This window comes from Wickerhamomyces ciferrii, contig 00235 (genome assembly GCF_000313485.1).
Source record: "Wickerhamomyces ciferrii WGS project CAIF00000000 data, strain NRRL Y-1031 F-60-10, contig 00235, whole genome shotgun sequence".
Classification (NCBI taxonomy): domain Eukaryota; kingdom Fungi; phylum Ascomycota; class Saccharomycetes; order Phaffomycetales; family Wickerhamomycetaceae; genus Hansenula; species Hansenula ciferrii.
The window spans coordinates 16,083-38,056 of NW_011887505.1; the positions used below are offsets into that span (position 1 = coordinate 16,083).

General features: G+C 30.3%; 9 protein-coding genes across 9 annotated transcripts; 4 read left to right on the forward strand and 5 right to left on the reverse strand.

Annotated features, from left to right (window-relative positions):
- Positions 1-384: 384 nt before the first annotated feature.
- Positions 385-2,682, reverse strand: VTC5 (Vtc5p; the record flags this gene model as incomplete). Its single annotated transcript, XM_011273597.1, has 1 exon — positions 385-2,682. The coding sequence occupies one exon, from the start codon at positions 2,680-2,682 to the stop codon at positions 385-387; it is 2,298 nt and encodes a 765-aa protein (XP_011271899.1).
- Positions 2,683-3,872: 1,190 nt separating this feature from the next.
- Positions 3,873-4,976, reverse strand: SLU7 (mRNA splicing protein SLU7; the record flags this gene model as incomplete). The annotated part of the gene is made up of 1 exon (XM_011273598.1): positions 3,873-4,976. The coding sequence occupies one exon, from the start codon at positions 4,974-4,976 to the stop codon at positions 3,873-3,875; it is 1,104 nt and encodes a 367-aa protein (XP_011271900.1).
- Positions 4,977-5,416: 440 nt separating this feature from the next.
- RRP1 (Rrp1p) lies at positions 5,417-6,106 on the forward strand (the record flags this gene model as incomplete). Its single annotated transcript, XM_011273599.1, has 1 exon — positions 5,417-6,106. The coding sequence occupies one exon, from the start codon at positions 5,417-5,419 to the stop codon at positions 6,104-6,106; it is 690 nt and encodes a 229-aa protein (XP_011271901.1).
- A 351-nt stretch (positions 6,107-6,457) lies between these two features.
- Positions 6,458-9,262, reverse strand: BN7_5817 (Collagen alpha-2(I) chain; the record flags this gene model as incomplete). The annotated part of the gene is made up of 1 exon (XM_011273600.1): positions 6,458-9,262. The coding sequence occupies one exon, from the start codon at positions 9,260-9,262 to the stop codon at positions 6,458-6,460; it is 2,805 nt and encodes a 934-aa protein (XP_011271902.1).
- Positions 9,263-10,273: 1,011 nt separating this feature from the next.
- SSS1 (translocon subunit SSS1) lies at positions 10,274-10,764 on the forward strand (the record flags this gene model as incomplete). Its single annotated transcript, XM_011273601.1, has 3 exons — positions 10,274-10,373; positions 10,536-10,609; positions 10,732-10,764. 3 exons carry the CDS (start codon positions 10,274-10,276, stop codon positions 10,762-10,764), a joined length of 207 nt encoding a protein of 68 aa, XP_011271903.1.
- A 3,226-nt stretch (positions 10,765-13,990) lies between these two features.
- Positions 13,991-15,076, forward strand: SPT2 (Spt2p; the record flags this gene model as incomplete). Its single annotated transcript, XM_011273602.1, has 1 exon — positions 13,991-15,076. One exon carries the CDS (start codon positions 13,991-13,993, stop codon positions 15,074-15,076), a length of 1,086 nt encoding a protein of 361 aa, XP_011271904.1.
- A 202-nt stretch (positions 15,077-15,278) lies between these two features.
- On the reverse strand, positions 15,279-18,644 carry RAD4 (Rad4p; the record flags this gene model as incomplete). The annotated part of the gene is made up of 1 exon (XM_011273603.1): positions 15,279-18,644. The coding sequence occupies one exon, from the start codon at positions 18,642-18,644 to the stop codon at positions 15,279-15,281; it is 3,366 nt and encodes a 1,121-aa protein (XP_011271905.1).
- A 342-nt stretch (positions 18,645-18,986) lies between these two features.
- Positions 18,987-21,140, forward strand: BN7_5821 (uncharacterized protein; the record flags this gene model as incomplete). Its single annotated transcript, XM_011273604.1, has 1 exon — positions 18,987-21,140. The coding sequence occupies one exon, from the start codon at positions 18,987-18,989 to the stop codon at positions 21,138-21,140; it is 2,154 nt and encodes a 717-aa protein (XP_011271906.1).
- A 142-nt stretch (positions 21,141-21,282) lies between these two features.
- Positions 21,283-21,849, reverse strand: ILT1 (Ilt1p; the record flags this gene model as incomplete). The annotated part of the gene is made up of 1 exon (XM_011273605.1): positions 21,283-21,849. One exon carries the CDS (start codon positions 21,847-21,849, stop codon positions 21,283-21,285), a length of 567 nt encoding a protein of 188 aa, XP_011271907.1.
- Positions 21,850-21,974: the final 125 nt, after the last annotated feature.

Genomic DNA, 21,974 nt, shown 5'->3' on the forward strand with positions numbered 1-21,974 from the left:
AATTAATTTCAAGCTATGAATTTACATACTGAATGTACTTGCTAGTACAAACTTGGGCACCTATACAACCAAGAACCAAGAAAATTCTAAGCATGTATCATATAATCAAGTTGCATATTGACAAGAATAATTATAGCCTCAAAAACAGGTAAAAAAGTACCATGAAAATCAATAGTATTAATGAAGTTATAATTATAAAAGACTGTATAGTATTATAACGAAAACTAAAATTCCTAGTCTCTAGTCTCCGGCCTAGACCTGAGTCTTAGTCCTAGTTTTAGTCCCTACAATAACCTAGTATAAACATTATTAATTATTATATTATTAAATTCCTATGCAATAAATAAAACACCATCTATAGATTTTTTTAGTTGATTCAAATTATTAAATTCCAAATATTGAACCAATACTACCAATAATAAAAATTGTAACACTAATGAAAACAATCCAACTAAACCAAAAATTAAAACCAGGACGATCATCACAATTCATAATTAAACAAATTGATAAAACACCTAAAAATAAACTTAAAATCATTGTTATAATTAATATACCCATAACTAATGTGGAAATTTCCACTTCATATTTTGAATTATATATTGAAGTTAAAATTCCAATAGAAATTGAAGTTAATAACAATGAAATTATTGATGATATAAGTGATAATGATGATAAAAAAAATGAAGTTTGTAAATTTTTATATCCATCATCATTTATAGATTCTAAATCAGAATCTAATGAACCATAACCTTGTTCTAAATCATTAATTAATCTACCTTTTGGTCTTATTTGTTCTTTACTTTGAAATGATTCTAAAAAATTATATAAATTTAGGGATTTTTGTAAAAACCAATCAATTGAATTTTTCCCCCATTGAGATGAATCATCATTTATATCAATAAGAAACCCACCATCATCTTGTTCAAAATCTGAACCATTATCAAATTCATTCCAATATCTAAATTGGACAGTAGATTCACCCGAGACAGAACCAGCACCCCCATTTATTTCTTCTTGCTTGAGGTTTAATTTTGATTTATTTTTAATTTTGGTTAATCTTGGTGGTAATTTTCTAATATCTAAATTTTTTTGGAAAATTTCACACCATTTTGGACATGGATTCATGGACAATTTATTTTGAGTAAATTTATAATAATTTAACAAGTTAAAACTTTGATCAATATTATAAATTAAATGATTATCAAATAATTTATCCAATACTGTATGAGAAATATTTGGTAAATTCCAACGGACTTCCAAGAGGGCATATGGGAAATTTATTGAATTGAATTCATTTTCCCCAGTCCATTCCATTTGATCTAAATCTAAGTCATTAATTTTGATATTTGATTTTAAATTTATCCAACATTTAAAATTTGAATCCTTGTATATAGTTTTCATTGCATTTAAATTTGTAAAATTTGTTTCATTAAATTTAAATTTATAAATTGGTTTAACATTCTTGGAATAAATCCATTCAATTGAAATTTTTTCTAATGATGATAATGATTGTAATTTTAATGAGTTTTGACTATAAAAATCTTTATATGATTGTCCCTCAAGACAACTTTTTAATAAATTCCCTAAGAATTCATAATCATTCATCAAGACACATGAAATTTTTCTTAATCCTCCAATAGCACTTAATAATATAGTTCTTTTGGTATGATTTAAATTTGTAATTATTAAACCAGGTTCAATTATATTATTACTATTATTATGATGTGTATGCTCATTATCCAATATTAAACCTAATAAAGTTGAATCATCCACCAAGTTATCTTGATTATTAACATATATAGAATTATTTGTATCTTGTAAAGTTAAATCTTCTTGAGAATTTGAATGTTTATTTATAATTTCTCGAAGACTTAATTTTGAAGTTTGTTTTTTCAATTCAATAGTTTGTCTTGTTTCACTAACATTTTGATTAACAAAATAAAAATTTGCCAATAGGAAAAGTTTCAATTCTTGTAAATTATCATAATGAACAAGGAATTTTTCTAAATAATTACCTTCTTTTATTGATTCATATTGGAAATATTCATTTTTATTTAAAATTGTTGATGGATCAATATATGAAGAACGACGGCGGTTATTATTATTTGGTATTGTTGGAGTTGGAGAATTTGAAGGTGATATAGAAGCTTGTAAATCAGCTCTTATTAAATCATAAATCAAAGCTAACTCTAGGTATAATCCAGTTAAATCTAAATGAATAAAAGAATTCGAATTTGATATTAAATATTTATTAATTTTTAAATTTAATTCACCCTGGTCATTTGAATATTTTGTAAATTTCTTGAGTAATTTCCTTATAGCAGTTTTTTGAATCATTATAAATCTTGAAATCTTTTGTAAATCATTTGATATTTTGTATAAATAATTTTCAATATCAATTTCAAATTCTTCATGATTATGAGGTTTAATTTGATGTTCAATAGTATTTTCAATATAAATGATTCTTCTTTTAATTTCACCAATTTTGGAGTTTAGGAATAAATTAACCATATCTATTTGTTCAATAAATTCATTATATAAATCTTTTATGAGTAATGTGTTGTTAATCTTTTGAGATTGATCAGTTATTATTCTAATTTTGAATTTCAAATGATTATAATCTATATTATAAGATTTCCATTCAGGAACAGATTTTTTCTGTAGTTGAGACCCGAATTTCATTGAAGTATGGTGTTGATGGTGATGTGTCTTTTGTCTTTTGTTGTTCTGATGTCTTTTGTTGATGTTCTAGTTCTAGTCTAGTTTTGATGTGATAATATAATCTTTCACCAGTCAAATTTATCTAATCAATGCAGGGCTGAGTGGACTTAACACTAATAAGCGAATAGACTAATAAGCTAATGAGTAATAAACTAGTAAACTAACAAAGTAATAGACTATGAAATGAATGTGAAAGTAATAGATAGTTAATAGATAGTATAGTATTGTTTTGTGTATTTAGTGGATCCAAGGTTATACTTATATCACTGTTTGACTATTTGTGTTGCAGCATTTTTCTGCATCTTAAACAGGAATACAGGAATAAATTAGTACATAGCTGGAAAGCTGGAAACAACAGGACAGTGGACACTCCGAGAATGAATTAAATACGATTAATATGTATGTTGAGATTTTCAGTGTATCATTATCTGCTTGAAGGGTTAAATGGGTGGATGGATATGTTATACTATACTCTATACCATACTATACTATACTATTATCTATACTAGTAACTACTATACTATTCTAGTATTCTACCATCACCTCATTCTATTTACTATGCCTCTTTTATACCCCCTTCCTGTTTTATTGGTTGTATTGTTGTATTGTTGTATGCTTTGTTTAATTAATTGTGAGATCTACTACACGTGGGTATTCAAGTACTGGGATTTGAAATTAGTTCAATCAAGAAATCAGTCACACGAGGATTAACGGTGAAGGATATTCAACGAGATTCAACGAGCGATAGCGAGTTGAATAGAGTGACATAGAGTGAGTCATGACAACGATTAGACAATAGATCTCTAGTTCATTTATTTTACCAAGAAGTATTCCAATCAATCAATTTAAAACAACCACATACGAAAAAAAAAAACCACATACAAAATAATTAAACTGCAGCAAATTTTAAAATTTGCCACTAAAAAAAATGATTATGTCATGGATTATGTCATAGTATAGTCATGTGATAATTACATAATTGATTACATAATCAGTATAGTTAATCAATATATATATATATATATATAATATATATATATATATGATGGTTACGATGCCCTGTGTTTTATTTAGCTTACTTTATTTTATTTTACTTTCAATATTTGTTTAATTTCATTCACTTTCATTACAGCGGCTAATTAAATATAAAATCATTTATTACAATAACTATTCTTAAACATTCCTTTACAACATTGATACCCCCATTTCCCATCTTTATAATAACTTCCCCAAACACTTGTATGATTATTTATATATTCATCTTCAATATATTTAGAAATTGTAAAATCTTTATATTGAGGTTCTGGTTCTGATTCTTCTTCTTCATCACTTTGGTCTTTAATTGATAAAGAACCATCATATTTCTTCATTAATTCACTCTTAACCTTTTCACTCTTTATACGATTTTCATTTTTTGTTTCATTAATTTTAATATCTGCTAAAGTTGGATTTGATGCATAATTTGATGCATCAACACCTTTTTTCTCTTCATCCCATGCAAATGTTTTAGTTTTTTCATATTTAAGAGCATCGCCAGTCATATGTTTAACAAATAGATTTTGTTCATTGAAAAAACCAGTTGATTGATCTCTAATCATTCTACTCTTTGGGTCATATGTTATATTATCATTTGTATAATTTTGTAAATATATTGCTTTATCTTCACGAATTCGAATAGTTTTTTCACCTGGTTGTTTTTCAGTATTTATAAATTCTAAATCATGATCTAATCCTAATTCCTTTAATTCAATTTCTTCATCTGTATCATATTGTTTTGTATTATCTGCTTCATTCTCTTTTTCTTTTTGTTTTATTTCCCAATTTGTTAAATATTTTTTATAATCTTTTGAATCATATCCATACCATCGATCTCTTTGTCCATCATAATCTAATTCTTCATTTCTTTTATTTAATATTGGTTTTTCAACTTTATTATTGATTTTTGATTTCCCAGGTTTTTCTAAACAATTTTTTTGATCATGATCAATACCACCACAATTTAAACATCCCTTCTTCCCTCTTAATTTCTTAAATTTTGGTTTGGGTTGAACCTCGGGCTGTACTGATATAAATTCATCTTTAATACCTGCTCCTATTTTAGGTTCTGAATTTAAAATTTCTTCTTCTTTATTCCCATTTCTATGATGTGATAAATAATCATTTGGATTGGTTTGTTCTTGAAACCACGGAACATCTTTAATATATTTGGGGACATATGGGTTTTCTTTTGGATTCGTAGGTTTTTTATTGCTCATAATGATATCAATGTTTTATATCTTCTAGTTGATCTTGATTATCTTGTTGTAATTATGAATAAATTGTTAATATTTGATATAAATTCGCGGGTTTGAATTTTGGTGATGTAGTGCCCCAACAAGCTCATCGTTTTTTAATTTTTCTTTTAAAATTTTCTATACATAAGTTTGATCTTTATTATTTGAAAAGTAGATAATACAGACTTATTTGATCCACTCATCATGTCAAATATTCAAACTTCTACATTTGTCAAGAAATTGGCAGCAAATGGTATGTATATAACAACCGGATGTTGTTTTTCAGAAATAATACTAATAAAATTACAATAGATCGTCAAACAAGAACAAAAGCACTTGAATCATTAAAAAAATTTTTATCATCATCAAGAGATTTATCATTATTAGAATTTGAAAAATTATGGAAAGGTTTATATTATTCAATGTGGTTTTGTGATAGACCAAGACCTCAACAAAGATTAGCTTTAGAATTGGCAAATTTATTTGAAATTATTCCATTGAAGAATCTCTCAAAATTCCAAAAATCTTGGTGGGTTATTATAACAAAAGAATGGATTAATATTGATCATTGGAGATTAGATAAATTTTTAATGTTGATTAGATTCGTATTGAATTCAATTTTTAAAAGATTAAATTCTGAAGAATGGGAAAAATCAATTGTCGAGGATTTTTTAACAATCTTAAGAGAAGGTCCATTAAGTGGTGATAAATCAATTCCAACTGGTATTCCATTTCATATTATTGATATTTATATTGATGAATTAGAAAAAGTTTTATTCAAAGATTTAAAAAATGATGAAGAAAGTGACGAAGAAGAAGAAGATGATAAAATTCAAGAAAAACAAGAAATAATAAATAAAACTCCAATTGGTCAATTAATAACGGTTTTCCAAGATTTAAGTGAAAATGCTCCTTATAAAACTCTTAGAGAAAAAATTAAAGATGAAATTTTAAATGATGATAGATTGAAAAATTGGGGTGTTATAGAAATTATTGATAAAAAATTAAAAAAATTAAATAAATCAAATGATGAAAGTGAAAGTGATGATGAAGAAGAAAATGATGAAGATGAAGAAGAAGAAAGTGAAGATGAATGGAATGGGTTTGAATAAAATAATCTCAACCCTTTTGTATAATAGTTTATAGAAAAAATGCATATTAATTAACTTAGTTTAGATATGAAAATGAAATGTAGAACTACGATAACACCATTCTTCATTAACATTTATTTCATATATTTTTTTCTTTTCTTACCTTTTGAAAATAGAGCATTAATATAGCAAAAACAAGAACAAATTAAATTAAATTAAATTAAATTAAAATAAAATTTAAAATTTCAATTATCATCCGTGATAAATCTAGCAAATTAAACATGATTAATTAAAAAATCAATCAATCAACAAAATACATTAAAGTTAACCTTTATTTCCAAAAATATTTCATTTCAAATAAAAGAATTATCTTTAAGCTTGTGGTGGAGGTCTTTGACCTTGTGGTGGATAATTATAACCTTGAGGTGGTGGACCTCTTTGACCTTGAGCTTGAGGTGGTACTGATCCACCTTGTGGTGGACCTCCTTGATAAGGTGGATAACCATAACCTTGAGGTGGTGGTGGTCCTTGTCTAAATTGAGGTGGTGGACCTCCTGGGCCTGGTGGACCTCCTGGTTGACCTTGATATGGATATCCTTGTGGTGGAGGTCTTGCTTGAGGTGGAACACCTTGTCTAAATTGTGGTTGTGGTTGTGGTGGACCTCCTGGGCCTGAATTTGAGCCTGGACGTTGTGGTGGATAACCTTGAGGTGGTGGTGGTCCTTGTGCTGAATAACCTTGTGGTGGATAACCTTGAGGTGGTGGTCTACCATATTGTCCTTGTTGTGGTGGTGGACCTCTTTGAGCTGTAGGTGGAATTGGACCTCTACCAAATTGACCTTGTTGTGGTGGACCTTGTGGTGGTGGACCTTGTGGACCTCTTTGTTGTGATGGAGGTACATTGGCTCTATTTGGTTGTTGTTGTACTGGAGGACCTCTTGGTTGCCCATAAGCTTGTTGTGGTGAACCTGCAGTTGGTGGTACTTGTTGAGATGGTGGTGGTGGTGGACCACTACGACGTGATAAACCTGGAGGTGGTTGTTGGACTGGTGGGCCTTGTCTTGGTGAATTTGCAAAATTTGGAGCACCTCTAACATTTGCATTTGATAAAGATGGTGAACCTGCACCTGATGGAGGACCTGGTCTTGGTGATCCAGCTCCCATTGGTTGTCTTGTTGGTGGTTGTTGTGGACCTTGAGAACGATGTGGTGGGATTGCTGCTCCATTTGGACCACCTGGACCACTTGGTGGTGCTTTTCTTGATGGTGGTACTTGTTGTGATGGTGGTCCTTGTTGACCACGACGAGACAATTGTGGTGGAGCATTTGCAGATGGTGGTGGTGGTGGTCTAGAATGATTTGCAGATGGTGGTTGATTTGGTTGATGATGTGGTGGTAATGGTACTCTTTGTGAAGATGTTGGTGTTGGTGGTAAAGGTGCAGTTCTACTATCAGATCTAGCGTGTGGTGGAACATTAACAAATGGTGATGATGGAATTGGTACTTCACCTTCAGTTTTAACTCTTGGATTGTTAGCACTAGGTGGTATTGGGATTTGTGGGTTGGCAACACCATTAACTGCTCCATTTTGTGATGGTGGTTCTTGTGGTTTTGAAACACCTTCAGTAATTTCAACTGATTCAACTTTAACAGTAGCTTTAACCAAAGTAAATGGATATTTAGAAACTTTAGCAAATTTTGTAATGAATCTTGAATTTAATCCTTTTTCTTTATTATTCTTATTAACTTTTTCAATAACAACTCTGAATAAAATAGCTGAAATTGGAGTTGAAAATTCAACATAAGCATTACCTCTTGATTTACCATTACTATCTTGAGTATCAAATATAACATTTCTGATATTATCCAACAAATGTTGAGCTTTAGAGTTCAATCTTCTTTCAACATATTTAGCAGTTTTAGCTTTATTTTTACGTCTTTCTCTTCTTTTATTCTTACGTAAAGTTGCAAGTCTCTGTTGTTCTGGATCTAAAGGTTTCTTTGGTGTCTTATCTTCTTTATTTTTATCTTCTTTCTCCGCTTCATCATCAGAATTGTCATCTTCATCATCACCATCTTCTTCCTCGTCTTCTTCACCTTTTTCAGCATTATCATTATTATCAATAGCGGTTTTTTCACCATTAACTTCACCATTAGTCTCACCATTAGCTTCACCATTAGTCTCACCATTAGCTTCATCATTTGGTTTTGTAATAGCTTCTTCAGCTTTAGCTTTTTCAAGATCACTTATTGTTTGTTCTTCATTTTCTTCTTTTTTAGGTTTAAACAAAGAACTAACCAAATTTGAAGTTGCACCTTCAGTTTTTTTAGATGATGAAAATTCAATAATCCATTCTCTAATATCATCTTCAGTAATTGAAGGACTCATACCTAAAATATAAACAGCTCTAGTATTTTCTTCACTTGTATTTAAAACTTTTGGAACCAATGGTTTTAATGAATCAATTGAGAAACGTGGTTTTGGAGGTCTTGTTCTTTCAAATAATTTTTTTTGATCAAATCCATCAGTTTTATCTCTGTTACCAAAATGATCAAATCCTCTACCATCTCTTGGTGGTCTACCACCTCTATCACTTGAACTTCCTCCACGGCCACTACCTCCACCACGTTGTGGTTTACCAAAGCCATTACCATCTCTTGGAGGTCTTGAAGAAGAATCACTGAAACTTTTTGTTCTTTTATGAGCTGGTGAACTATGCATATCATCATCACGACCTCTTTTCCCACCTCTTGGTGGACCATTAAAGCTTGGAGGTGGTGGACCTGGAGCACCAACATTACCACCAAAAACACGAGCATTCTTTAATGGTGCCATATTTGTACCTGTAATTCTAGTATCAGCACCATCATGATTCTTGATAACTGAATGAGAGACTGGTTCTTTTCCACCACGACCTCCTCTTGAACCTCCTCTACCGCCCCTATCACTACCTCCACGGCCTCCTCTTGATCCACCTCTACCGCCTCTATCACTACCTCCACGTCCACCTCTTGAACTTCCTCTATCACTTCCTCCACGGCCTCCTCTAGAGCCTCCTCTACCGCCTCTATCACTTCCTCCACGGCCTCCTCTAGAACCACCTCTAGAACCACCTCTTGATGAACCGCCTCCACGGCCTCCTGGTGGACCGCCGAATGAACCACGTCTACCAGACATTCAAAATATAATGAATCTTGTGGTTCTAATCCACTTCAATCTTCTTCTTCTTTAATTGAAGCACAAGGTTGTTTTAGCGGCTAAAAAATTGGATTCAACAACTTTCAAATCTTTTAATATTGAGAAATCACAAATAAGCAAAATCAACTGAAGAAAAAGATCAATAGATTTATGAGAATTTTATAATGTATCAATTCAATTGGATTAAATTTTTTCTCAATGTTTGAATGGAAAGAGAAGTTTCAATACTCAATTTGAACAATACAATTGATTTGTTATGAAAATCAATTAAAATAAAGTAATTGATAAGAAAAAGTTGAATGAAGTGTAATTAATTTAGGGAAAGTCCTTGATTTGTTTTATGAGAATCAATTGTAACAATCGTGAGAATATTCGCGAAGGGCTTTAACCAACAAAATTTGATGTAAAATATAGGGAAAATGTTAGCCGCTGAGCTTTACAAAATATGAATTTTTATAGAAATTTGGCTATAGACACCTTGATGAAATCTGAATTGAATGATATAGTTTTTATAAATCAATTGATTTGAATTACCCTTCAAAATTGATGAATTTGGTATGTTTCTTCCAAAACACCGCGAATATGATCAATCGTAATGATTAAATGATAAACTTACCTGACACTGCTGTAAATGACAGAACAATTGGAAATTTTCAAGTTAATCAACCTGTAATATTATGGAAAAAGCAAACAAAAGATACCTGAGCAAGCCAATAGTCTGTATATTGATGTAATTGGACTATTTTAATGGATATTTTAGCTTTTTAAAACAGTTTCTATTCAGTTCTACCTTGAAATGTGTATCTTTGTGATTGATAGCGTGATCCTGATTACCTAATCAAGTACAGTATTGTTACCACACATCCAAACACCATTTCGCACCTTGTTTTTCATGAACACGTCGAAACTTCAAAATTCAAATCATTGATAAACGTAGCGCTTAACAAAAGGATTGATTTGGAAAAGAATAAAACAACAACATAATTAACAATGGCTGGTGACGGTTTAGAAAAATTTACTGAAGTTCCTATTGAATTCTTCAAAGATGGTACTGCTTTTGTTCAAAAATGTACTAAACCAGATAAAAAAGGTAAGTTTTTTTTTTAAATTTATCAGTGGAGAGTTGGAAATTTCAGAGACGTGAAGAATACAATTAAAAAGATCTTATTGGATTTTTCATTGTTATTGTATCAGTACTTCACTAGATGCTCCATTGTATTCATGATCAAATATACTAACTTTTTTGGATTAGAATACATCAAAATCATCAGAGCTGTTGGTGTTGGTTTTATTATGATGGGTCTTGTCGGTTATGCCATCAAATTAGTAAGTTAAATACCAAAATTTACATCGTTTAGAATATATATAACTACAAGAGGCACATGTGGTGAATATTCAGATGTTATTATTATCAAAGTTTTAAGTACTAACATGTTATTTTTTTTTAGATTCATATCCCAATTCGTTACTTGATTGTATAAATTCAATGATATACACCACATTCAATCTTATTTTTTAGGGATTATAGGGGGTGCTAAGATTATGAAGTCAAATTACATGAATCAATATTTAAGAAAACAATGAAATAATTATAAAAATCAATTAAAAAAAGAAAGAGAACAACAGTTGTTAATGATTAGAAGGTGAAAGAAGATTAAAAGTATGGGAGATATTTGATGAATATTGTAAAATGTTTTTTTGATATATGTCTTTTTCTGTATTTTCCATAAATTGTATATTAATGAAATTTAATTTTAATTTTAAAGTTTGAAATTTTAAAATAATTTGTATGCATAATATTGTTAATAAAATCAACAAAGACCAAATTTAACATGCGAAAATCCAGGACAACAGGATTAAAAAGGGGATGTGCATTGTGAATACAAGTTAATAAAGTTTGTTTAAAGGGGAATTCGTCTTCAAGGATATCGTGTTATCGTGTTAATACGCGTCCTAATCTTTATTTTGAGTCAAAATTCATGGGTAAAGTTACTATTACCTGCAAAACCGCGTTAAGTAATTCAAGTTCGTAGTTTAAAATCTATAGTTTACTAGCGCATGTCAGTTAAAACGGATAAGTATAACCATTAACTTCAACATCTTTTGAGAGTTAGATCATACCATGGGGTTATACGTTATCAGTTCATAATGGAACCTCATAGAATAACGATATTGTTGTTGAAGGAGTAGCTGAATTCAAAGAGATTTCAGATATAAAATGGATGAAGAAGTCGTTAGATTTAGATCTGATTTGAGATATAGATTTCTTCATAAAGTTCACTTTAATATGATCCAATCTTTGATGGTGATGTTTTAACTTCATGATAGTCCACATTTATCCACCATATGCAAGTAATTAATCAATCATGAATGGTGATGCAAAGAGACATTTTATCCACGGTTAACCTAACTATAGATCTTTAGTTGTTATCAACTATATGCAGGGTACAAATCTATTGTCGTTACGACTTGACTAATTTTTAGCGGGAATACTCAACCATCAGAGGCTATATTGATATAATTTTAAATTACATACAGGATGCTTTATTTCACATAAACCACATGTTAGTTGAGATCGAATGGAGTTAGTTCAATTACCAGGTCTAACCTAAAATTATATTAATTTTGACTATTGGTTATTATAACCTTGGATCAGGTTGGTGCACAAAATTTTCGGATAACTTTAATCGATTTTTTCATCATCCTTGAAAATCCAGGATGGCAAATTTTATTCATTTTACTATACATTTCATTCAATTAATATGATAAAGAACTGGAATTTTAACAGCAATTATACCTGGTTATTGATGTTCTTGTCTATTACGTTTGTTCAATTGTTCAATTGCTCAGTTGCTCAATGAGTGGATTTCTTAACAATTCTACGCTTAAAGATGAAGTACTCCTTAAGAGTACATGACACAAAAAGGTTTTTGTGTTTAAGTTCAAGATTTACATCTTACGCAAGGAGTTCAGCATTTTATTGATAATTTACAAAAATTCTTATACCCATTTTATTAACTTATACATACTAACTATAACCATGCCACATTATAATATTTTAAATTTTGATCGGTTGCTTAGGGATATACATTTGATCATCATTGGTTGTCTAAGAAGTTTATTATGTTGATTGAGTCTAGATGCATGTGCTTTTTATGGTTCGTTAATTTTGATATATAAACGGTCCATCTAGCTGATTTTTTTGAACCTCATTTTTTTGCATTGATACCCTTTAATTAATATCTCCCATATAAATTCAATTGATTCCCACTTGGTAAGTTATAAACAATACAAATGTTCCTCTTTGTTGTTTTGATGATATTTCTCTACTTTTGCTAATGATTTTTTTTATTTCCATTTGTCCCTTTACATATATTGTCTTATTTTGAAGGATATTATATGATTATTTGAAAATTACTACGGTTCTCCATTGGGTGCTGATTAAAATAAAAGATGTTTATATAAACAATGATACCCTTACAATTGAATTACTTGATACCCTATACAATTTGTGAAACACCCATACTTCATTCTTTTTCTTTTCCCCAGATCATTATTACTTGAGATACCCATTAAAATACCCTTTTGCAAAAAAAGATACCCATTATTAATTATCAAAGATACCCATTTTTCCTGTTATTTGTTCATTTTTCACAGTTTTATTTTCCAATTACACATTAATTGTGATACCCAATCTTCAAATTTTAAATACCCATTTTCCATTCCTTTCAATTATGTCTTTCTTCATCCATAATTGATATTATGCTCAAATTGATACCCCATATACACTCATCATTGATACCTTTTCAAATTTTCAAATACCCACAATTGATACCCATCATCTATTTTATCACACCTTTTATAACTTATATTCTGTTTGGAATTGTCTTTCTTGTTTTTTTCTGCTATGCTGCTGGTTTAAAGTATTGAGTTTGTTAATGTGTGGTTTTTGATACACTGAAAACTCCATTATGTTCACCTTTTTCAATCAATGTTCTTTATGAGTTCTTTATCATGATCCTGAGACTTTGAAATCATACATTTTACAAAATGTGTGATTGGTTATGCTCCTTTTTGATGCAAATTACTCATATTCAAAGAAAACGTTTCATACCTTTTTGAATGATAGATCAATTTCAATGCTTTCTTAAAAGCTTCATGCAACTCTTTGTCTAGATGCTAAATTTTGAACTTAAATTGGATCATGGAATGTTATTACTTTTATAAGTTTTAATTTACATAATTTCTTAATTTTCGTTTCATCTCATTTATCTCTCCTTTGACTTCATGGTTATTATATTATTATACACAATTAAAAAGGTGATCTTATTCAAGCTGATTTGTGAATATCATGTCTGGATTAATACTCTATGACTGATACCAACAGACTTAATAAATATACATATTTCCCTTTTCCTTTTAAACAATTGATTCATATCAAAATGTAGTGTAAGAATTACAAGATCTGTTGATAATATACGCTTATCTAAATTTACTTATAGTATTAAATTTACCCGAAATCTGATGGCAGTGACCGGAATTTTCCAAAAGTGTCCAGTTCCGACTGATGGCAAAATTCGCGCTGGCAGTAAAATAAAATTCGAGAAACACATAGATACAAAAATTAAAATGTACAAGTCATTATTAATTTTAACAAGATATTCAATAAGGGATATTTTCCTTATAAAGCATTAGTAAATTGGAGAAATGAGTTTCTCATCAATTCTATCTCAGATCAAACATAAGACAAAAGATTCAGATAGTAGCATTTCACAAGGATATAATTACAAAAATTCAAATGATGGTAAAAGGACAAGTACTTCATCAAGTTCAAATACACCAAAACCTAAACCAAGACCAATTCCAACAAATTCAGTACGTCGTTCACAATCAGCAGAACCTCCAAGAACAATAGATCCTGCTGTTCAAAGATTAAAAGAACTACGAAGAATTGAAAATGCTAAAAAAGAGGCAGCAAACCCCAAACCAAAAACACAACGAAGAAATAACACATCATCATCATCAACATCATCATCAAGACAACCTGCTGTTAGAAGGAGAAGAATCCCAGAAGTTCAAGTTAAAGAAAGTGCCATTCAACAACGTCCAAGATCTTCATCACCTCAAAAAAGATTATCTTTTAAAGAATTAATGATGCAAGCTGAAGAAAAGGCAAAATTATTAAAAGAGCGTAAAGAACAATCACCAAATCCAACACAAATAACAGCTCCAAAACATATTTCTAAAACTCAACCCAGATCTACAAGACCATCACCAAACCCACAATCATCTACATATTCAAGTATAAGGAGAAGTACAACACCAACAAATAACATACCTCGTCAAAGATCTGCTCCACCACCTCAAAGACCACAAGCCGCACCACCTAAACCAAAACCAAGACCAAAAGAATTTGCTAAACCTTCTGCTCAATTACAAGCTAAATTAGATGCTAAAAAGAGAAAAGAACAAACTATGAAGAAACAATCAAAACAAAATTATTATGATGAAGATGAATATGAATCAGATTTTATTGAAGATGATGAAGAAATAGAAGAAGAGGAAGAAGATGTTGGTTATGATAGAGATGAAATTTGGAAAATGTTTAATAGAGGTAAATCAAGATCAGATTTTATTGATCAAGATGATGATTTATCAGATATGGAAGCTACAGGTTCTGAAGTCTTGAATGAAGAAATGAGATCTGCTAAAAGGGCAAGATTGGAAGAAAAAGAAGAAGCTGAAAGAGAAAGAAGAAGAATTGAGGAAAAAAGAAGAAGATTGGGTAAATAATTCAATTATAATTAGCATTATATTAATACAAATTAGCATAAAAAACAAATAAATGGGTGGTATTGCATTAAAAAAAAGGTTTATAATTTACTTCTACACATATAATATTTTTTGAGATATATATAGTACATATAACATACTTTCAATAAATTCATTAAATCATTTGCATTTCATTTATATAATAGATTACATATAATTTTTATTAGTCAGAATCGTAATCAAATTCAAAGTCTTCAACATTATCTTCATCAATATTCTTTGAGCTATTTGATTCTTGTGAAGTTTTCAATTTTGATAATTCTTGTTCTTTTCTTAATTGTTCATTAAATTCCTTGTCTAATTCATTTTCAAATTCTTCTTCTTCTGGTATTGGATCAGGTATTGATTGTTCTGATGACTCTTGTATGATTGAGTCATTTATAATATTAGGTTCATATGAAAATTTTTCAGGTTTAGTAGCATTATTTTCAAGTACATCATTCTTTGCATCCTGGATTGGTGTATTGGATTCTTCAATTATTAATCCATCAGCAAAATTTTCAGCTGGTTCATTAACTGATTCCTGCAAAGGTTCGTTTTGATTACCGTTTTCTGATTCTTTGACATTATAGATTTCATCTTTTTCATTATCATCTTTTTCATTTCCAAAAACTTGTTCATTTTCTTCATCAGGTTTTTCATTTTCATCACTTTCATGATCATCATCCTCTTCACCATTTTGTAATTGATCGAAGAAAGCTTCAAATTCATCTATATCTTCATCATTTTCATCATTTTCAACAACTTGATTACTTGGTTCTTCATTAGTAACCTCTTTGTGTTCTTCATTTTCAGGTTGTTCATTCTCGACAATAAATCCACCTTCTCCATAATAAGGTTCATCATCATCTTCATCAAATTTAGATTTGGAGTTAGTTGGATCGTCATCATCAATCAAAAATCCACCATCTGAATCTTGCACTTCACTGTGACTTCTATTAGAAACGTTTCTTTGTTCATCATATGAGTTATATCCTTCATCTTCATCTTGTATGAAACCTCCACCTCCATGAGATTCTTCATATTCATCACCTTTATCAAAACCACCTTCATCAGGAATGAATCCACCTGGTGCTTCAAATCCACCTTGACCAGCTTCCACAATAAATCCACCAGGTTCATAATGATTTTTTTGTTCTTCTCCTTCTTCACTTCCATTTCCATCATCATCATCATCACTACTATCATTTTCCAAATAATTTTCATATTCTTTCTCTAATCTGGCGAATTCATCTTCACTATTTCCATTCACATCTTCATCTTCATCAATTTTACCATGTTGAGTATTTAATCTATGTTTAATTCTTAATTTAGCCAATAATAAACCCCAACCTTTCAAAGCTCTAATTTCTAAATCAATTCTTTGTTTCTCCACAGCTTCAACTTTGAGTTGTTCACTAACAACTTCAACAGCTTCTTTAAATTCTTCTGCAACGAGAATCCCATCAATTTTTGGTGTTGCACCTCTTCTTTCAAATTTGAAACCTACAACAGCAGGAGCAAAATCAATACCAACCATTTTAGCAGCATCTGTTGCAAATGGTTTTTGAATTAATACACCACCTTCAGGGATCATTGAATCAACATAAACATCAATATTACCATAAGCATTCTTAGTAATTTCACCATTTTGAACTGGAGGTGGAATATATATACTTGTTTGGAAAATTGCATATAATCTTTCCTCTGGATCATCATCATCATCTTTCATTTGTAAAGCAGTTTTCTGTTTAACCATCATTGGTCTTTCACCTGTTTTCAAAACTCGACCTTTTTGATACCAAGCTCTTGGAGTTCTTAAAGTTTGAACATTTTCTCTTTTATAAACTTTTAATGATGAATTTTTACCCTTTGTTCTAATCATACCACAGTGTTCCTTTGGATGTAAAATTTCATTTGATCTTAAATGTCCCTCTAATACATAAAAAGGATGATTTTTGAAATCTTGAATATTATCAGGCATACCTTCACTTATTGCCTTTTTATTGAAATATTCATCTTCATATTCATCAGCTCTATTAGCACTTCTTGTAGATAATGTCTGCAGAAAATCTTCATACCAAATCTCTTCCTTTTCATCTTTAGTTATACGTTTCTTTCTAGTTTTAGCATAATATTTCTCTGCATAACGTTTAGTAATATCTCTGACTCCACCTTTTCTATCATAACCAATAACATAAGTAAGATTATTATGAGGATAACTAAATGGTGGTTCAAGTTTACTTCTATATTTGATATTTTCAATAATTTTGAAAATTACAGGATCAATAGTTATCCATATTTTAGATGCTGAATCCCAAGCTTCTGCCCAAAATATAGGATAATCCAATTCTATATCTATATTTTTAACAGGTTTGTCAACAGATTCACTTATTTTCCCCTTTCTCAACTCCAATAATTTTTCAGTTGCACTCTTAGGTGCTTTTGATGTGGTTTGTTCATTGTTTCCAAATTCAGGTTTGGTCTTAATTGCCATACATGTAACATCTGGTGGTTGTAATGAAAATACTAAACGTGATGGAACACCAGCAGCTCTTAGTAAAGCAACAAACCCTTGGGCACCTATATCTCTACTGCCTCTTCCTTTAGCAATGCATTTAGCAAATCTTTCAAATGGTGTTTTACTTTTATCATAACCATACCAGTCATACCAGTCATGTTTTATTATACCTTTATTTGATGTAACTTTATAATATTTAGACCATTTATCTAATAGATGCCGTAGACCGTCTAAAAATCTTCTTGTCCTTATTTGAGGCATTTCAATTTCTTTTGAAGGATGTAATTCATCATATATTTTGGAGGTTATTAATTTTGTGATATAAGCATGAATTGTACTGTTATTACACCATTTATTCCTTATAAATCCATGTATTGCCATGATTGCGATATGATTGCGATGATAATCTTTCCTAAATAATCTTTCTTCTCTACTGATAACATTCTTTGATTTCCCCTTCTTCTTCTTTTTACCTTGAAGCTCATCCTTTTTATGATTAACATTGATGTTGATATCTCCTGTGATGTTTGAACTTGCCCTTGGTTTAACATTCTCGAGATCAACATCTTCAAAGTCATCAAAATCATCCTCATCATCATCATCCTCATCGTCGTCATCGTCATTATCACCATCATCATCAACCGTTATTTCCAAGTTGGAATCAGGTGTATCTCTCTCCTGTGATTCTTCTAATGTGATAATTTTAGCAACTTCAGGTGTTTTGTCTATATCTGATAGATCTATAAATGATTGAGGGTTGGGACTAGCATTGCTACTGGCTTTCGGTGTTACCTGACTCTGACCCTCTTCTTTAACCTCTGGTGTTGAATCGTCTATGGTGATCGGTTCAGATAATGAGCTTCCTTGTGATTCTGAGTTTCCATTTACATCATCATTACCCATTTGACCAGGAATGTTCTGTCTATTTCTTCTTCTGCGCTTTAACGGTCTTTGGCCCGATGGCGAATTGCTTGAGTCCTTGATGGCATCTCTCATGAGCCCCAGATACTCCCTTGGCACTCCAGGCATCCCTTAACAGCAAATTACACACTGTGATTGTCTTGAATTCTCTTCAACAATCGTCAAAAGCCTTTGAAATCTTGATGATGGCATACAATTGATTTATTAAAATCGTATAAAATTGAAATCTTGATCATTATGACAAAAGTGCTTTTTCGCGGAATTTAGATAGATGTTGCCCCGCGCATTTTATAGATTGTCTCGAAAGCCAAATTTTGTGGAGGTTTCCTATTGTTTCCACCAAAACAGGGACAAATCAGTGACTAATTGAAGGTTTTAAGGGCTGAGATTAATATTTGGTTGAGGGTGTGACATTTCCTAAGAGAAAGGGATTAAAATCAGCTACACAAAATGCTTTTTTGCAGGAAAAATGGTGGGATACTGCTGTCAAAGATTTGGTCTCGTACTACATATATTAGCCGACGAGACTTCACCATGAATCATTTAGAAAAGACAACTAAAGAATTGAAAAATCTGAAAGAAGGAATCCCATATGGTGACTTGTGCATGCTTATAAGGCAAAGGAATAAGATCCATGAAAAAGTTAATCCAAGGAGGTCACTAATTACAATTGATCATTTCAAGAGAAATATACTACAGCATTATAACGAAGTGGGTGAGACTCGATTGGATATAAAGTCACATCAAAAAGTGGAAAGTCTGAGTAAATTATTCATATTACTAATGCATTTATTACACTATGCATCAGCTTTTGGATCTGTTGAAAGAGTACCCAAGGAAGTCAATCATATATCTTACAATATACCACGTTTGATAGGATCAGACATTAATAATTCAATCCCCAAAGACAAATTAACAAAAGATACACAACAGCTTATCAATTTATATACTGGAGGTAGCTCTGAACTATATACAAAAGTAGTACATAATGGTCTGAAGGGAAATATAGAATTGGTATACACTGCTGTTAAATCACATTTAGTCTCAAACCAAAACTTGGAAGATATCATGAAATGGATCTCTAGTATATTGGCATCAAATATTACTGACTCGTGTTTCGCTATCGAAGGTCAATCAAACTTACCAAATTTTGTTTTAGAGGATATAATTTCAAGACTACCAAGATCTGAATATGAATTTGATCTAATATATTATTTATTCAAACAATATGCTGAAAGTTCAAATGCAGCTGGAGTTCCTATGATTGTGGTAGAGAATATGATTTTTTATGGTATAAGATTCAAACCACATAAATTGCCTGAGCTAGCACAAATAATTCTGTCCATTAAATCAATGGGTAACAAAGATAAAGTTAATAGATTAATTTCATTAATGGCAGGAGTTGGTGAATCTAAAAATAGTAGGGATCATAAATTATTCATCTTAAGTGCACAAAGGGTCTTGGTAGATTTCTTACTTGAAAATAAACTGAAGATTTCACCATTGGGATATTTGGGTATTTCATATAGTTTATTATCATTATCATCTAAAAGATCTGCTAAATTTTATAATTTTGCTATGAATGAAGAACTCCAGACTAAAGAAGAACGTCAATTAGCCAGTATAATCAAGCTTCAACTAAGTAAATCACCACAATCATTAATGCAAAGTTTTGATGATGAAATAACTAATGAATCATTATCAAAAGATTCAACTTTATGGCATGAATTATTCAAAGGTCTTGATGATTTTGAATTATTAAACAAGGAAAACTCTGAAATTTTCACTAAAGCATTAAGTGAATCTGAAATTAATGAACAACAAATTGATGAAGCAAAAGCAATATTACAAAAATATCAATCAGTTTCTACAATTTTCAATTCGGGTACTTCAATATATAGTAATAAGAGATTATCATCAATTATAAGAAGTTTATACAAGTCAAAAGATCAATTTAAGATATATGATACTGGATCTGATTATGCAAGAAATATTTTTCAACATTTAGCTGAACCTTCAAGATCCATTATTGGTGAAGTTTTATTATGTGAATCATATCATAATCCACATAATTCATATGATTTATATAAAAGATTATTAGAAACCCATTGTGATGGGATCCCCAATGAAAATTGTTTGATTTCATTAATATTACCAGCTTATAAATTTGGAAAATCATTAATTTGGGATAATAGATATGCATCACAAATTGCAGTTCATGAATTTAGGAAACATTGTAAAAAGAAAATTGATGATGCACAAGGTGTTATTATACCATCAAATTCAATTTGGAAGCCTTATATCAAGTTATTAGGTCAATGTGATTATCAAGATGAAATTGGTGAAATTATTGGAATTTGGGAAGATTTGAAAATTATACCTGAAAGAGAAACTATTGCAATGTTATTAGCTTCAATGCCTGATGGGTTTGCTGAAGTTATAATTAAACATGCAAAGACACATTTAGAAGTTTTACAAAATGAATCAAATGATTTAGAAGATGATACTGATGATTCAAATATTGATTTAGAACAAGCACCTACATGGGATTGGCCTGAAGATTACGAGGTTCATTATTGGAGATCTACTATTAAAAGATTGTGATATATACACAACCTGTTATTTATATTATTTATTTGCATATTTATATAAACCAATACATTATAGATGTTATAATTATACTTCGCTACAAGTCGTGCAGTAATATTTTAGGTCGTTAATCTATATATATTGTATCATTATATACTTAATTTTGTGATTTTTTATCCGTTATATCAGATTCAATCACCTCATCTTCAGTTTTATCATCACTATTATTATTACTAGTAGCTGTATAATCTGCATCTTTTTTATTGGCAGTTTTTTCATTATCTAATCCTATATCTTCTTCTTTAATATCACCTTCTAATTCATCTTGATAATCTTTATTTAACCATTTGAATCTTAAACACCATATGAAATGACTTAAAAATATCCCAATTTCTAATGCACAACAAATACAATATAATACTATACCTAATATATCCATATTCCCAACAACAACTGAAAGCATGGATAAAAATGCACCAAGACAATCAATACCAATAAACCAAAAATTTATCCCCACGACACGACCTCTTCTCTTTGCTAATTCAAAATAAGGTGGTAATAAACCTAAAGCTAAAGAAACTGAAGCTAATATACCAAAGATTAAAGTTGGCCATTTTATACCACGATCATATAAAGGTCTTAACCATAATATAAATCCAACTTGTGCACCAATTGCAAATAAAATAAATGGAATAATCATCATAGCAATTTTCTTCCAATTCATTTGTATAGGTGGATAATAAAGAGTTTGTATCCATGCAATTGTACAAAAACAAAAAAAAATTTCAGGTTGAACTTGAACAGAAACATTACCTCTTGTTGATATAAAATAAATTGCAAATGGGATAC